The sequence below is a fragment of the Prunus avium genome, chromosome 3, assembly GCF_965620075.1.
Source record: "Prunus avium chromosome 3, drPruAviu1.hap1.1, whole genome shotgun sequence".
In the NCBI taxonomy this organism is placed as follows: domain Eukaryota; kingdom Viridiplantae; phylum Streptophyta; class Magnoliopsida; order Rosales; family Rosaceae; genus Prunus; species Prunus avium.
The window spans coordinates 14,025,895-14,043,102 of record NC_142286.1 but is presented as its reverse complement, the minus strand read 5'-3'; the positions used below and the strand labels follow the sequence as shown (position 1 = coordinate 14,043,102).

Below are 17,208 nucleotides of genomic sequence, written 5' to 3'. Positions count from 1 at the left end.
GGCCGAAGTCAGCATAGACAAACCCTTCGTATGCAAAGGGCTTGTCAAAACCGACAATAGTCGCACAAAAATCCCCGACGCCAAGTTCGCAACGAGGGAAACAAAGCCCTATACTTTTGACCTAACAAGGGCCGAGGCTATCTTCGATCTGCTGCTGGCCGAGAAAAAGGTCAAATTGTCTTTCGGCCATAAAATCCCGGAACCCGACGAGTTCAAAGGGAAGACGTTTTGCAAATACCACAGTTCTTGGTCCCACAACACCAACAACTGCGTTGTCCTGCGAGATGTCATCCAGAAGTTGATAGACGAAAAGAAGCTCCAGTTTCCGGAGAAGGCGGCCATGTAGGTTGACTCCAAGCCATTCCCTCCACCCGTCGTCAACATGGTCGACGCCCAACTCCCCACTGGGTATAGGGAAATTCGTCGGGCGGCGAAAGGAAAGGGGCCGCTGGCCGAATTAGAGCCACTGCTGTGCGAGCGTTACAAGCATGAGATCGGTCAGCAAAGGCCGCATGAGAACAAGAGGAAGGCCACCGAGCCATCCCAACCAGCCATGAAGAAGTTTAGCGGTCAGTACGACCGTCGGCCTGCCAGCAGGGCGGTTTTCGACCGACTGGGGGCACAAACCCACGGTACCTCGATGAGCCCCAAGGACGAGGTCGCCCCAAGGCCAGTGAAAACTTTCCAACCACCGGTCATACGGGATGACCGCTGGTACCATGCACGGCCTGGGGGCAGGGCCGAGCCACTGACAAAAACTCAGCTGAGGAGAATGCAGAGACAGGTTCAGCAGGCCAGAATGCAGGCAACTGAGGCCGAAGGTTCCAAGCGCCAAAAGAAAATGGCAGCTGCAGACGAGACACCATCCACTCCAATCGTCCCCTCGGCGGCAAAAACGGCTAGTACCAAGCCTCCAAGAGCGTGGCACCCTAGGCAGGACGAGAGTCCCCGTGGAACGGCGGCCATTTCGTTTCAGCCGAAGGCCGCGGCCCTGGAAAGAACAGATGAGGGTATCATCGACATCTACCGTGGAAGGGACCCCCCTTTTTCGGCCAACGGTCTGTCCTTTCTCATGGAATTCCATAAAGACCACTCGGCCACGGACCTATACGGCATGACCCCTGAGAGCCGCGAAATCGTGGAGTTGACCCTCAAGAACACAAAGGCAGAAGGGCTCCTCATCACCAGCAGTTCTGACTCGGACATTAAGGCCGTATACCAAGCAAACAGGGAAGCCAGAGCGAGAGGTCTGCCAAGTTACCAATCCGACCTCAGCGGATCAGAGGCGAAAGCCCCCTTCAGCAAGGGCGATTTAGAATATCTTCGCCAGTACTTTATTGTGACTCTGGCGGACACTGTCTTTGGCTTGACGACCAAGGAAAAGGCTCGAGTAAGCCGCTTAGACGATTGCTTAGCGGCCAGGGACGCGCTGGCAAAAGCTAAACGGGCCCTCAAGGAGGAGGTCGAGGCCTCGGACCCCCCTGAGATCAAAGCATCCCCAGCTGGTTCCCCGAGGACCGCAAGGCCTATGATCGAGGGTTTCGGTGATCCTCTCTTCGGACATGAGGCCGAAGAGGATCCCACCTTAGGAATCACCGACGAGGAATATGAGGGAATCCTCGGAATGGTCGAGGAAAAAGTCCTCGATACGAAATCAATAGGTGTAAGAAATTGGACAATTCAAGTTCAGAGGCAGTTCGTTCGAAATTTGAGTGGTTGGTGTAATTCATAGTTCTAGCGATTGGATTTCACTCAAAACACACCAAAGGACTCCTCCCAACATATTTTGATGTTGCCCAAGTTTTGGGCTCGATCCGAAATCAATAGGTGTAAGAAATTGGGCAATTCAAGTTCTACGGCAGTTCGTTCCTAATTGGAGTGGCTAGTTTATTCCATACTTCTAGCGATTGGATTTCACTCAAAACTCACCAAATGACTCCTCCCACCATATTATGATGTTGCCCAAGTTTTGGGGTCGATCCGAAATCAATAGGTGTAAGAAATTGGACAATTCAAGTTCAACGGCCGTTCGTTCCTAATTGGAGTGGCTAGTTTATTCCATACTTCTAGCGATTGGATTTCATTCAAAACTCACCAAATGACTCCTCGCACCATATTATGAGGTTGCCCATGTTTTGGGCTCGATCCGAAATCAATAGGTGTAAGAAATTGGACAATTCAAGTTCTACGACAGTTCATTCCTAATTGGAGTGGTTGGGGTATTCCGTACATGTAGCAATTGGATTTCACTCAAAACACATCAAGTGATTCCTCCCACCATATTATGATGTTGCCCAAGTTTTGGGCTCGATCCGAAATCAATAGGTGTAAGAAATTGGACAATTCAAGTTCTACGGCAGTTCATTACTAGTTGGAGTGGTTGGTGTATTCCGTACTTCTAGCGATTGGATTTCACTCAAAACACACCAAATGACTCCTCCCACCATATTATCATGTTGCCCAAGTTTTGGGCTCGATCCGAAATCAATAGGTGTAAGAAATTGGACAATTCAATTTCAACGGCAGTTTGTTCCTAATTGGAGTGGTTGGTGTATTCCACACTTCTAGCGATTGGATTTCACTCAAAACTCACCAAATGACTCCATCCACCATATTATGATGTTGCCCAAGTTTTGGGCTCGATCCGAAATCAATAGGTGTAAGAAATTGGACAATTCAATTTCAACGGCAGTTTGTTCCTAATTGGAGTGGTTGGTGTATTCCATACTTCTAGCGATTGGATTTCACTCAACACTCAACAAACGACTCCTCCCAAGTTATTATGCGGTAGCCCAACTTTTGGGCTAGATCCGAAATCAATAGGTGTAAGAAATTGGACAATTCAAGTTCAACGGCATTTCGTTCCTAATTGGAGTGGTTGGTGTATTCCATACTTCTAGCGATTGGATTTCACTCAAAACACAGCAAATGACTCCACCCACCATATTATCATGTTGCCCAAGTTTTGGGCTCGATCCGAAATCAATAGGTGTAAGAAATTGGACAATTCAATTTCAACGGCAGTTTGTTCCTAATTGGAGTGGTTGTTGTATTCCACACTTGTAGCGATTGGATTTCACTCAAAACTCACCAAACGACTCCTCCCACCATATTATGCGGTTGCCCAAGTTTTGGGCTAGATCCGAAATCAGTAGGTGTAAGAAATTGGACAATTCAAGTTCTACGGCAGTTCGTTCCTAGTTGGAGTGGTTGGTGTACTCCAGACTTCTAGCGATTGGATTTCACTCAAAACTCCCCAAATGACTCCTCCCACCATATTATGATACTGCCCAAGTTTTGGGCTCGATCCGAAATCAAGAGGAGTAAGAAATTGGACAATTCAAGTTCAAAGGCAGTTCGTTCCAAATTTGAGTGGTTGGTGTAATTCATAGTTCTAGCGATTGGATTTCACTCAAAACACACCAAAGGACTCCTCCCACCATATTTTGATGTTGCCCAAGTTTTGGGCTCGATCCAAAATCAATAGGTGTAAGAAATTGGACATTCAAGTTCAAAGGCAGTTCGTTCCAAATTTGAGTGGTTGGGGTAAGTCATAGTTCTAGCGATTGGATTTCACTCAAAACTCAACAAACGACTCCAACCAAGATATTATGCAGTTGCCCAAGTTTTGGGCTAGATTCGAAATCAATAGGTGTAAGAAATTGGACAATTCAAGTTCAATGGCCGTTCGTTCCTAATTGGAGTGGCTAGTTTATTCCATACTTCTAGCGATTGGATTTAACTCAAAACTCACCAAATGACTCCTCCCACCATATTACGAGGTTGCCCAAGTTTTGGGGTCGATCTGAAATCAATAGGTGTAAGAAATTGGACAATTGAAGTTCTACGACAGTTCGTTCCTAAAGGGAGTGGTTGGTGTATTCCACACTTCTAGCGATTGGATTTCACTCAAAACTCACCAAATGACTCCTCCCACCATATTATGATGATGCCCAAGTTTTGGGCTCGATCCGAAATCAATAGGTGTAAGAAATTGGACAATTCAATTTCAACGGCAGTTTGTTCCTAATTGGATTGGTTGGTGTATTCCACACTTCTTGAGATTGGATTTCACTCAAAACTCACCAAATGACTCCTCCCACAATATTATGATGTTGCCCAAGTTTTGGGCTCGATCCGAAATCAATAGGTGTAAAAAATTGGACAATTCAAGTTCAACGGCCGTTCGTTCCTAATTGGAGTGGCTAGTTTTTTCCATACTTCTAGCGATTGGATTTCACTCAAAAACTCACCAAATGATTCCTCGCACCATATTATGAGGTTGCCCAAGTTTTGGGCTCGATCCGAAATCAATAGGTGTAAGAAATTGGACAATTCAAGTTCTACGACAGTTCATTCCTAATTGGAGTGGTTGTTGTATTCCGTACATGTAGCAATTGGATTTCACTCAAAACACATCAAATGATTCCTCCCACCATATTATGATGTTGCCCAAGTTTTGGGCTCGATCCGAAATCAATAGGTGTAAGAAATTGGACAATTCAAGTTCTACGGCAGTTCATTACTAGTTGGAGTGGTTGGTGTATTCCGTACTTCTAGCGATTGGATTTCACTCAAAACCCACCAAATGACTCCTCCCACCATATTATGATGTTGCCCAAGTTTTGGGCTCGATCCGAAATCAATAGGTGTAAGAAATTGAACAATTCAATTTCAACGGCAGTTTGTTCCTAATTGGAGTGGTTGGTGTATTCCACACTTCTAGCAATTAGATTTCACTCAAAACTCACCAAATGACTCCTCCCACCATATTATGATGTTGCCCAAGTTTTGGGCTCCATCCGAAATCAAAAGGTGTAAGAAATTGGACAATTCAATTTCAACGGCAATTTGTTCCTAATTGGAGTGGTTGGTGTATTACATACTTCCAGCGATTGGATTTCACTCAAAACCCACCAAACGACTCCTCCCACCATATTATGCGGTTGCCCACGTTTTAGGCCAGATCCGAAATCAGTAGGTGTAAGAAATTAGACAATTCAAGTTCTACAGCAGTTCGTTCCTAGTTGGAGTGGTTGGTGTACTCCACACTTCTAGCGATTGGATTTCACTCAAAACTCCACAAACGACTCCTCCCACCATATTATGAGGTTGCCCAAGTTTTGGGCTCGATCTGCAATTAATAGGTGTAAGAAATTGGACAATACAAGTTCTACGGCAGTTCATTTCTAATTGGAGTGGTTGGTGTATTCCGTACTTCAAGCAATTGGATTTCACTCAAAACACACCAAATGATTCCTCCCACCATATTATGATGTTGCCCAAGTTTTGGGCTCGATCCGAAATCAATAGGTGTAAAAAATTGGACAATTCAAGTTCTACGGCAGTTCATTTCTAATTGGAGTGGTTGATGTATTCCGTACTTCTAGCGATTGGATTTGACTCAAAACACACCAAATGTCTCCTCCCACCATATTATGATGTTGCCCAAGTTTTGGGCTCGATCCGAAATCAATAGATATAAGAAATTGGACAATTCAAGTTCTACGGCAGTTTGTTCCTAATTGGAGTGGTTGGTGTATTCCACACTTCTAGCAATTGGATTTCACTCAAAACTAACCAAATGAGTCCTCCCACCATATTATGATGTTGCCCAAGTTTTGGGGTCGATCCGAAATCAATAGGTGTAAGAAATTGGACTATTCAAGTGCGACGACCGTTCGTTCCTAATTGGAGTGGCTGGTTTATTCCATACTTCTAGAGATTGGATTTCACTCAAAACTCACCAAATGACTCCTCCCACCATACAATGAAGTTGCCCAAGTTTTGGGCTCGATCCGAAATCAATAGGTATTAGAAATTGGACAATTCAAGTTCAACGGCAGTTCGTTCGTAATTGGAGTGGTTGGTGTATTCCGTACTTCTAGCGATTGTATTTCACTCAAAACTCACCAAATGACTACTCCCACCATATTATGATGTTGCCCAAGTTTTGGGCTCGATTCGAAATCAATAGGTGTAAGAAATTGGACAATTCAAGTTCAAAGGCAGTTCGTTCCAAATTTGAGTGGTTGGGGTAATTCATAGTTCTTGCGATTGGATTTCACTCAAAAGACACCAAAGGACTCCTCCCACCATATTATGATGTTGCCCAAGTTTTGGGCTCGATCCGAAGGTAATAGTTGTAAGAAATTGGACAATTCAAGTTCTACGGCAGTTCGTTCCTAATTGGAGCGGTTGGCGTATTCCACACTTCTAGCGGTTGGATTTCACTCAAAACTCAACAAACGACTCCTCCCACCATATTATGATGTTGCCCACGTTTTGGGGTCGATCCGAAATCATTTGGTGTAAGAAACTGGACAATTCGAGTTCAACGGTAGTTCGTTCCTAATTGGAGTGGTTGGTGTATTCCATACTTCTAGCGATTGGATTTCACTCAAAACACCCCAAATGACTCCTCCCACCATATTTTGATGTTGCCCAAGTTTTGGGGTTGATCCGAAATCATTAGGTGTAAGAAATTGGACAATTCAAGTGCAACGGCAGTTCGTTCCTAATTGGAGTGGTTGGTGTATTCTACACTTCTAGCGACTGGATTTTACTCAAAACTCACCAAATGACTCCTCCCACCATATTATGTTGTTGCACAGGTTTTGGGCTCGATCCGAAATCAATAGGGGTAAGAAATTGCACAATTCAAGTTCTACGGCAGTTCGTTCCTATTTGGAGGGGTTGGTGTATTCCACACATGAGGCGGTTGGATTTCACTCAAAACTCAACAAACGATTCCTCCCACCATATTATGTTGTTGCCGAAGTTTTGGGGTCGATCCGAAATCAATAGGTGTAAGAAACTGGACAATTCGAGTTCCACGGTAGTTCGTTCCTAATTGGAGTGGTTGCTGTATTCCATACTTCTAGCGATTGGATTTCACTCAAAACCCACCAAATGACTCCTCCGACCATATTATTATGTCGCCCAAGTTTTGGGGTCGATTCGAAATCAATAGGTGTAAGAAATTGGACAATTCAAGTTCTACGACAGTTCGTTCCTAATTGGACTGGTTGGTGTATCCCATACTTCTAGCGATTGGATTTCAATCAAAACTCACCAAATGACTCCTCCCACCATATTATACTGTTGCCCAAGTTTTGGGCTCGATCCGAAATCAATGGGTACAAGAAATTGGGGAATTCAAGTTCTACGGCAGTTCGTTCCAAATTGGAGTGGTTGGGGTAATTCATAGTTCTAGCGATTGGATTTCACTCAAAACACCCCAAATGACTCCTCCCACCATATTATGCTGTTGCCCAAGTTTTGGGCTCAATCCGAAATTAGTAGGTGTAAAAAGTTGGACAACTCAAGTTCTACGGCAGTTCGTTCCTAATTGGAGTGGTGTGGTGTATTCCATACTTCTAGAGGTTGGATTTCACTCAAAACACACCAAATGACTCCTCCCCCCATATTATGATGTTGCCCAAGTTTTGGGATCGATACGAAATCAATAGGTGTAAGAAATTGGATAATTTCAGTTTTACGGCAGTCCGTTCCTAATTGGAGTGGTTGGTGTATTCCGTACTTCTAGCGATTGGATCTCACTCAAAACTCACCAAATGACTCCTCCCACCATATTATGATGTTGCCCAAGTTTTGGGCTCGATCCGAACTCAATAGGTGTAAGATATTGGACAGTTCAAGTTTGAAGGCAGTTCGTTCCAAATTGGAGTGGTTGGGGTAATTCATAGTTCTAACGATTGGATTTCACTCAAAACACACCAAATGACTCCTCCCACCATATTATGATGTTGCCCAAGTTTTGGGCTCGATCCGAAATCAATAGGTGTAAGAAATTGGACAATTCAAGTTCGAAGGAAGTTCGTTCCAAATTCGAGTGGTTGGGGTAATTCATAGTTCTGACTATTTGATTTCACTCAAAACACACCAAACGACTCCTCCCACCATATTATGATGTTGCCCAAGTTTTGAGCTCGATCCGAAATCAGTAGGTGTAAGAAATTTTACAATTGAAGTTCAAAGACAGTTCGTTCCAAGTTTTGGGCTCGATCCAAAATCAATAGGTATTACAAATCGGACAATTCAAGTTCAACGGCAGTTCGTTCCTAATTGGAGTGGTTGTTGTATTCCATACTTCTAGCGATTGGATTTCACTCAAAAGTCACCAAATGACTCCTCCCACCATATTATGATGTAGCCCAAGTTTTGGGCTCGATCCGAAATCAATAGGTGTAAGAAATTGGACAATTCAAGTTCGAAGGCAGTTCGTTCCAAATTCGAGTGGTTGGGGTAATTCATAGTTTTGACTATTTGATTTCACTCAAAACACACCAAACGACTCCTCCCACCATATTATGATGTTGCCCAAGTTTTGAGTTCGATCCGAAATCAGTAGGTGTAAGAAATTTTACAATTGAAGTTCAAAGACAGTTCGTTCCAAGTTTTGGGCTCGATCCAAAATCAATAGGTATTAGAAATCGGACAATTCAAGTTAACCGGCAGTTCGTTCCTAATTGGAGTGGTTGGTGTAATTCATAGTTCTAGCGATTGGATTTCATTCAAAACACCCCAAATGACTCCTCCCACCATATTATGATGTTTCCCAAGTTTTGGGATCGATACGAAATCAATAGGTGTAAGAAATTGGACAATTCAAGTTCGAAGGCAGTTCGTTCCAACTTGGAGTGGATGGGGTAATTCATATTTCTAGCGATTGGATTTCACTCAAAACACATCAAATGACTCCTCCCACCATATTATGATGTTGCCCAAGTTTTGGGCTCGATCCGAAATCAATAGATGTAAGAAATAGGACAAATCAAGTTCAACGGCAGGTCGTTCCAAATTGCAGTGGTTGGGGTAATTCGTAGTTCTAGCGATTGGATTTCACTCAAAACACACCAATTGATACCTCCCATCATATCATGATGTTGCCCAAGTTTTGGGCTCGATCCGAAATCAATAGGTATTAGAAATCGAACAATTCATGTTCAACGGCAGTTCGTTCCTAATTGGAGTGGTTGGTGTATTCCGTACTTCTAGGGATTGGATTTCACACAAAACACATCAAATGACTCCTCCCACCATATTACAATGTTGCCCAAGTTTTGCTCTCGATCCAAAATGAACAGGTGTATGAAATTGGAGAATTCAAGTTCAACAACAGTACGTTCCAAATTGGGGTGGTTGGTGTATTCCATACTTCTAGCAGTTGGATTTCATTCAAAACTCACCCACCATATTATGTTGTTTCCCAGGTTTTGGGCTCGATCCGAAATCAATTAGTGTAAGAAATTGGACAATTCAAGTTCAACGGTAGTTCATTCCTAATTGGGGTGGTTAGTGTATTGCATACTTCTAGTGATTGGATTTCACTCAAAACTCACCAAACGATTCCACCCACAATATTATGATGTTGCCCAAGTTTTGGGCTCGATCCGAAATTAATAGGTGTAAGAAATTGGACAATTCAAGTTCGAAGGCAGTTCGTTCCAACTTGGAGTGGTTGGGGTAATTCATATTTCTAGCGATTGGATTTCACTCAAAACACATCAAATAACTCCTCCCACCATATTATGATGTTGCCCAAGTTTTGGGCTCGATCCGAAATCAATAGGTGTAAGAGATTGGACCAATCAAGTTCAACGGCAGGTCGTTCCAAATTGCAGTGGTTGGGGTAATTCATAGTTCTAGCGATTGGATTTCACTCAAAACACACCAAATGACTCCTCCCACCATATTATGATGTTGCCCAAGTTTTGGGCCCTATCCGAAATCAATAGTTGTAAGAAATTGGACAATTCAAGTTCAACGGCAGTTCGTTCCTAATTGGAGTGGTTGTTGTATTCCATACTTCTAGCGATTGGATTTCACTCAAAAGTCACCAAATGACTCCTCCCACCATATTATGATGTAGCCCAAGTTTTGGGCTCGATCCGAAATCAATAGGTGTAAGAAATTGGACAATTCAAGTTCTACGGCAGTTCGTTCGTAATTGGAGTGGTTGCTGTATTCCATACTTCTAGCGATTGGATTTCACTCAAAACTCACCAAATGACTCCTCCCACCATATTACGATGTTGCCCAAGTTTTGGGCTCGATCCGAAATCAATAGGTGTAAGAAATTGGACAATTCAAGTTCTAAGGCAGTTCGTTCCAACTTGGAGTGGTTGGGGTAATTCATATTTCTAGCGATTGGATTTCACTCAAAACACATCAAATGACTCCTCCCACCATATTATGATGTTGCCCAAGTTTTGGGCTCGATCCGAAATCAATAAGTGTAAGAAATTGGACAAATCAAGTTCAACGGCAGGTCGTTCCAAATTGCAGTGGTTGGGGTAATTCGTAGTTCTAGCGATTGGATTTCACTCAAAACACACCAATTGATACCTCCCATCATATCATGATGTTGCCCAAGTTTTGGGCTCTATCCGAAATGAATAGGTGTAAGAAATTTGACAATTCAAGTTCGAAGGCAGTTCGTTCCAAATTGGAGTGGTTGGGGTAATTCATAGTTCTAGCGATTGGATTTCACTCAAAACAAACCAAATGACTCCTCCCACCATATTTTGATGTTGCCCAATTTTGGGCTCGATTCGAAATCAATAGGTGTAAGAAATTGGACAATTCAAGTTCAACTGCGGTTTGTTCCTAATTGGGGTGGTTGGTGTATTCCATACTTCTAGCAATTGGATTTCACTCAAGACTCACCAAATGACTCCTCCCACCGTATTATGATGTTGCCCAAGTTTTGGGCTCGATCCGAAATCAATAGGTATTAGAAATTGGACAATTCAAGTTCAACGGCAGTTCGTTCCTAATTGGAGTGGTTGGTGTATTCCGTAGTTCTAGCGATTGGATTTCACTCAAAACACACCAAATGATTCCCTCCACCATATGATGATGTTTCCCAAGTTTTGGGGTCGATCCGAAATCAATAGGTATTAGAAATTGGACAATTCAAGTTCAACGGCAGCTCGTTCCTAATTGGAGTGGTTGGTGTATTCCATACTTCTAGCGGTTGGATTTCACTCAAAACACACCAAATGACTCCTCCCACCATATTGTGATGTTGCCCAAGTTTTGGGCTTGATCCGAAATCAATTGGTGTAAGAAATTGGACAATTCAAGTTCAAAGGCAGTCTTTTCCAAATTGGAGTGGTTGGGATAATTCATAGTTCTAGCGATTGAATTTCATTTAAAACACACCAAATGACTCCTTGTTGTTAATAATATGTTAACTCGCAATTGTACGGGGCAATTAGTAGTATAGCAAGACAAGTACGAGGTCGTACCCACGAAGACTGAGAAGTTCAAATTAGTTATGTACTTTAGATTACCGAATTCAAGAAGTTAGGAAGTTAAATCTAAAACAGAATTTAAAGCAAGAGTGAGTTTGAAAACAAATGCAGCAAGATTAAAATGAACTTTGAAGTGAGAATGCTTGTGATTATAGAAAGAAATGAACAAACTGAAATTTCAACGGAAAGCAAGTAAACAAAAGTAACAAAGGGTGGTTTTGAAGGTTAAAACACAGGTTTGGAGACTAGGGCATTCGATTCACCATAACAATTCAATTCTGGGTTATAAAGATTCAAGTAACAAGTCTAATTCAGATTCAAAGATTGATTCTAGCTAAAGTATGATTAGGCCATGGTGTTTGGTCCTAACCTTGTGTTCCTAATTCCCTAATTTGATCATTTGTTGTCTAACCTAAAATTAAGCATTAGGAACCCATTAAGCATAGAAGAACATTTTAAACAACCAAGTATGTATCTAATCCCTGTTGTCGAATGTCCATACATACTCTTCGTATTCATAGTTCAATTCGAATTAAAGCATGGTGTATACTCTTAATTCAAACCAAGATAGTTAACAAACAAGTTCTAATGGTGATCAATCATTCAAACAAGCATGTTAACTTATAAGCATAATGAATAAGAACATGAATCATGAATCAAACTTGAAACTCCAAACTTATAAACCCAGAATATTCATGTTAGGTTACATCGAAGCCCTAGTTATGGATTTAGCTACTCATAATGGAAAAGAGACTTGAACAGAAATGAGAAAACATAATGAATGCAATAAGAGTAGAAAAACCCTTTTTCTGAAGTTCTTGTGGTGTCCAAGGCTTCTCCAAGTGCTTCTCCACTTCTAATGCTTCTCCAAGAGCTTCCCCACTTCTAGAAAGATGTATGAAGGATATGGAGGTGATTTGGGATGAGTTTGAGTGAGTGGTGATGGCTAAGGAAGATGAAATTCGTAGGGAAATGGAAGAGAAGAAAGCTGGAGTTGTTTTGGTGATTGTTGGAGTGTTTGGGATTGTGAGAGTGTTTGAGGATGGTTGGAGTGAATTGTGGGGTTGTAAATCCCAGGATTTGTTGTGTCTTGAATGTGGAATGGATGTGGTATTTATAGGGAGAGGGGAGTGATAAATCTGAATTCAATATGGCTAATGCATTCAACACTTGCATTATAAAATCTAAATTGGTTGATGCACTTCACTAATGCATACAACACTTGCATTATAAAATCTGAATTGGTTGATGCACTTCACCAATAAATCCCACCAGCAGCCCAAGCTCATCTTCATGTCAGCATGACCAAGCTTCCAACCAGCTACAATAGCTCATGCCTAGCTCACCATGACCAAGCTTCCAACCAGCTCATCCTCATGTCAGCATGACCAGCAACTTCAAGGGCTTACGAATTGGGCTAGGCTGAATGAAATGAAGACTTTAAGATGTCAATTGTGAAGTTCAGAATGTGTATGATCCAACCACACAAGTATTGGCCCAATCCAAGCTCGGAGGAGGAAGTTAAGGCTGAAACAAATTGTTAACTCGTTTTGCTCGCTGACAAAAATCCATCCTGAGCATGGGTCTGTGTTTGCTAGGTGACGGACTCCAGATTTATCCAATGGGGCTGAATTTTGGATATGTTATAGTACACACCCATTGGAACAACATTCATGACGAATGTGGCCTCATCCGAGCTGTGTAGGTTGCTGAAACAGATCTTACAATGTGACCCACGAAACTAGACTGGCAAGGGGCTGTAGGAAAAATGAGTTTGTCTTTAAGCTCTTCTTCCATTCATCCAAATTAGGCCTTAACATGCTTGAATTGCATGAATTATGCTCTCTTGCTTTTTGGGCCTACAAAACACACAAAGGGAGGCAAATAACTTATAAATCTAGGAAACTAAGCAAAAGAAGTAAGTAAATAGGGCATGTATATGTATGAAATTATGAGCTTAACACTCCTCCCACCATGTTATGATGTTGCATAAGTTTTGGGCTCGATCCGAAATCAATAGGTGTAAGAAATTGGACAATTCAAGTTCAAAGGCAGTTCGTTCCAAATTGGAGTGGTTGGGGTAATTCATAGTTCTAGCGATTGGATTTCACTCAACACACACCAAATGACTCCTCCAACCATATTATGGTGTTGCCCAAGTTTTGGGCTCGAGCGGAAATCAATAGGTGTAAGAAATTGGACAATTCAAGTTCAACGGCAGTTCGTTCCTAATTGGAGTGGTTGCTGTATTCCACACTTCTAGCGATTGGATTTCACTCAAAACTCACCAAATGACTCCTCCCACCTTATTATGATGTAGCCCAAGTTTTGGGCTCGATCCGAAATCAATAGGTGAAAGAAATTGGACAATTCAAGTTCTACGGCGGTTCGTTCGTAATTGGAGTGGTTGCTGTATTCCATAATTCTAGCGATTGGATTTCACTCAAAACTCACCAAATGACTCCTCCCACCATATTACGATGTTGCCCAAGTTTTGGGCTCGATCCGAATTCAATAGGTGTTAGAAATTGGACAATTCAACTTCAACGGCAATTCGTTCCTAATTGGGGTGGTTGGTGTATTCCGCACTTCTAGCGATTGGATTTCACTCAAAACTCACCAAATGACTCCTCCCACCGTATTATGATGTTGCCCAGGTTTTGGGCTCGATCTGAAATCAATAGTTGAAAGAAAGTGGGCAATTCAAGTTCGAAGGCAGTTCGTTCCAAAGTCGAGTGGTTGGGGTAATTCAAAGTTCAAGCGATTGGATTTCACTCAAAACACACCAACTGACTCCTCCCACCATATTATGTTGTTGCCCAGGTTTTGGGCTCGATTCGAAATCAATAGGTGTAAGAAATTGGACAATTCAAGTTCTACGGCAGTTCGTTCCTTATTGTAGTGGTTGGTGTATTCCATAGTTCTAGCGGTTGGATTTCACTCAAAACATACCAAACGACTCCTCCCACCATATTATGATGTTTCCCAAGTTTTGGCCTCGATCCGAAATCAATAGTGTAAGAAATTGGACATTTCAAATTCAACGGCAGTTCGTTCCAAATTGGGGTGGTTGGTGTATTCCAGACTTCTAGCAAATGCATTTCACTCAAAACTCACCAAATGACTCCTCCCACTGTATTATGATGTTGTCCAAGTTTTCGGCTCGATCCGCAATCAAAAGGTGTAAGAAATTGGACAATTCAAGTTCTGCGGCAGTTCGTTCCTAATTGGAGTGGTTGGTGTATTCAATACTTCTAGCGATTGGATTTCATTCAAAACTACCCAAATGACTCCTCCCAGCGTATTATGATGTTGCCCATGTTTTGGGCTCGATCCGAAATAAATAGGAATTAGAAATCGGACAATTCAAGTTCAACGGCAGTTCGTTCCTAATTGGAGTGGTTGGTGTATTCCGTACTTCTATCGATTGGATTTCACTCAAACACACCAAATGACTCCTCCCACTGTATTATGATGTTGCCCAAGTTTTGGGCTCGATCCGAAATCAATAGGTGTAAGAAATTGGACTATTCAAGTTCTACGGCAATTCGTTCCTAATTGGAGTGGTTGGTGTATTCCATATTTCTAGCGATTGGATTTCACTCAAAACACACCGAATGACTCCTCCCACCATATTATGCTGTTGCCCAAGTTTTGGGCTCGATCCGAAATCAATATGTATTAGAAATCGGACAATTCAACTTCAACGGCAGTTCGTTCCTAATTGGAGTGGTTGGTGTATTCTGCACTTCTACCGATTGGATTTCATTCAAAACTCCCCAAATGACTCCTCCCACCATATTATGCTGTTGCCCAAGTTTTGGGCTCGATCCGAAATCAATAGTGTAAGAAATTGGACATTTCAAATTCAACGGCAGTTCGTTCCAAATTGGGGTGGTTGGTGTATTCCATACTTCTAGCAAATGCATTTCACTCAAAACTCACCAAATGACTCCTCCCACTGTATTATGATGTTGTCCAAGTTTTCGGCTCGATCCGAAATCAAAAGGTGTAAGAAATTGGACAATTCAAGTTCTGCGGCAGTTCGTTCCTAATTGGAGTGGTTGGTGTATTCAATACTTCTAGCGATTGGATTTCATTCAAAACTACCCAAATGACTCCTCCCACCGTATTATGATGTTGCCCATGTTTTGGGCTCGATCGGAAATAAATAGGAATTAGAAATCGGACAATTCAAGTTCAACGGCAGTTCGTTCCTAATTGGAGTGGTTGGTGTATTCCGTACTTCTACCGATTGGATTTCACTCAAACACACCAAATGACTCCTCCCACCATATTATGATGTTGTCCAAGTTTTGCGCTCGATCCGAAATCAATAGGTGTAAGGAATTGGACAATTCAAGTTCTACGGCAGTTCGTTCCTAGTTGGAGCGGTTGGTATATTCCATACAACTAGTAATTGGATTTCACTCAAAACTCACCACATGACCCCTCCCACCATATTATGATGTTGCCCAAGTTTTGGGCTCGATCCAAAATCAATAGGTCTTAGAAATCGGACAATTCAAGTTCAACGGCAGTTCGTTCCTAATTGGAGTGGTTGGTGTATTCCATACTTCTACCAATTGGATTTCACTCAAAACACACCAAATGACTCCTCCCACCATATTATGATGTTGCCCAAGTTTTGGGCTCGATCCAAAATCAATAGGTGTAAGAAATTGGACAGTTCAAGTTCAAAGGCAGTCTGTTCCAAATTGGAGTGGTTGGGATAATTCATAGTTCTAGCGATTGAATTTCATTCAAAACACACCAAATGACTCCTCCCACCATATTATGATGTTACCCAAGTTTTGGGCTCGATCTGAAATCAATAGGTGTAAGAAATTGCACAATTCAAGTTCAACGGCAGTTCGTTCCAAATTGGTGTGGTTGGGGTAATTCGTAGTTCTAAAGATTGGATTTCACTCAAAACTGACCAAATGACTCCTCCCACCAAATTATGTTGTTGCCCAAGTTTTGGGCTCGATCTGAAATCAATAGGTATTAGAAATCGGACAATTGAAGTTCAATGGCAGTTCGTTCCTAATTGGAGTGGTTGGTGTATTCCGTACTTCTAGCGATTGGATTTCACTCAAAATTCACCAAATGACTCCTCCCATAATATTATGATGTTGCCCAAGTTTTGGGGTTGATCCGAAATCAATAGGCGTAAGATATTGTACAATTCAAGTTCGACGGCAGTACGTTCCAAATTGGAGTGGTTGGGGTAATTCATAGTTCTAGTGATTGGATTTCACTCAAAACACCCCAATTGACTCCTCCCACCATATTATGATGTAGACCAAGTTTTGGGCTCGATACGAAATCAATAGGTGTTAGAAATTGGACAATTCAAGTTCGAGGGCAGTTCTTTCCAAACTGGAGTGGTTGGGGTAATTCATAGTTCTAGCGATTGGATTTCACTCAAAACACACTAAACGACTCCTCCCACTGTATTATGATGTTGCCCAAGTTTTGGGCTCGTTCCGAAATCTATAGCTGTAAGAAATTGAACAATTCAAGTTCGAAAACAGTTCGTTCCAAAGTGGAGTGGTTGGGGTAATTCATAGTTCTAGCGATTGGATTTCACTCAAAACCCACCAAATGACTGCTACCACCATATTATGATGTTACCCAAGTTTTGGGGTCGATCCGAAATCAATAGGTATAAGAAATTGGACAATTCAAGTTCAACGGCAGTTCGTTCCAAATTGGAATGGTCGGTGTATTCCACACTTCCAACAATTGGATTTCACTCGAAACTCACCAAATCACTCCGCCCAACATATTATGATGTTGCCCAAGTTTTGGGCACGATCCGAAATCAATAGGTACTAGAAATCGGACAATTCAAGTTGAACGTCAGTTCGTTCCTAATTGGAGTGGTTGGTGTATTCCGTACATCTTGCGATTGGATTTTACT

General features: G+C 42.1%; 1 protein-coding gene across 1 annotated transcript in view; it reads left to right on the top strand.

Annotated features, from left to right (window-relative positions):
* The first annotated feature begins 382 nt into the window (after nucleotides 1-382).
* The window catches only part of LOC148295684 (uncharacterized), a 36,853-nt gene continuing 20,027 nt past the window's right edge, over nucleotides 383-17,208 (top strand). Inside the window, exons 1-2 of the mRNA XM_088250571.1 lie at nucleotides 383-1,058; nucleotides 1,170-1,661. Of these exons, the coding sequence (XP_088106697.1) occupies nucleotides 383-1,058; nucleotides 1,170-1,661 (1,168 nt within the window). The remainder of the gene's footprint in view (nucleotides 1,059-1,169; nucleotides 1,662-17,208) is intronic.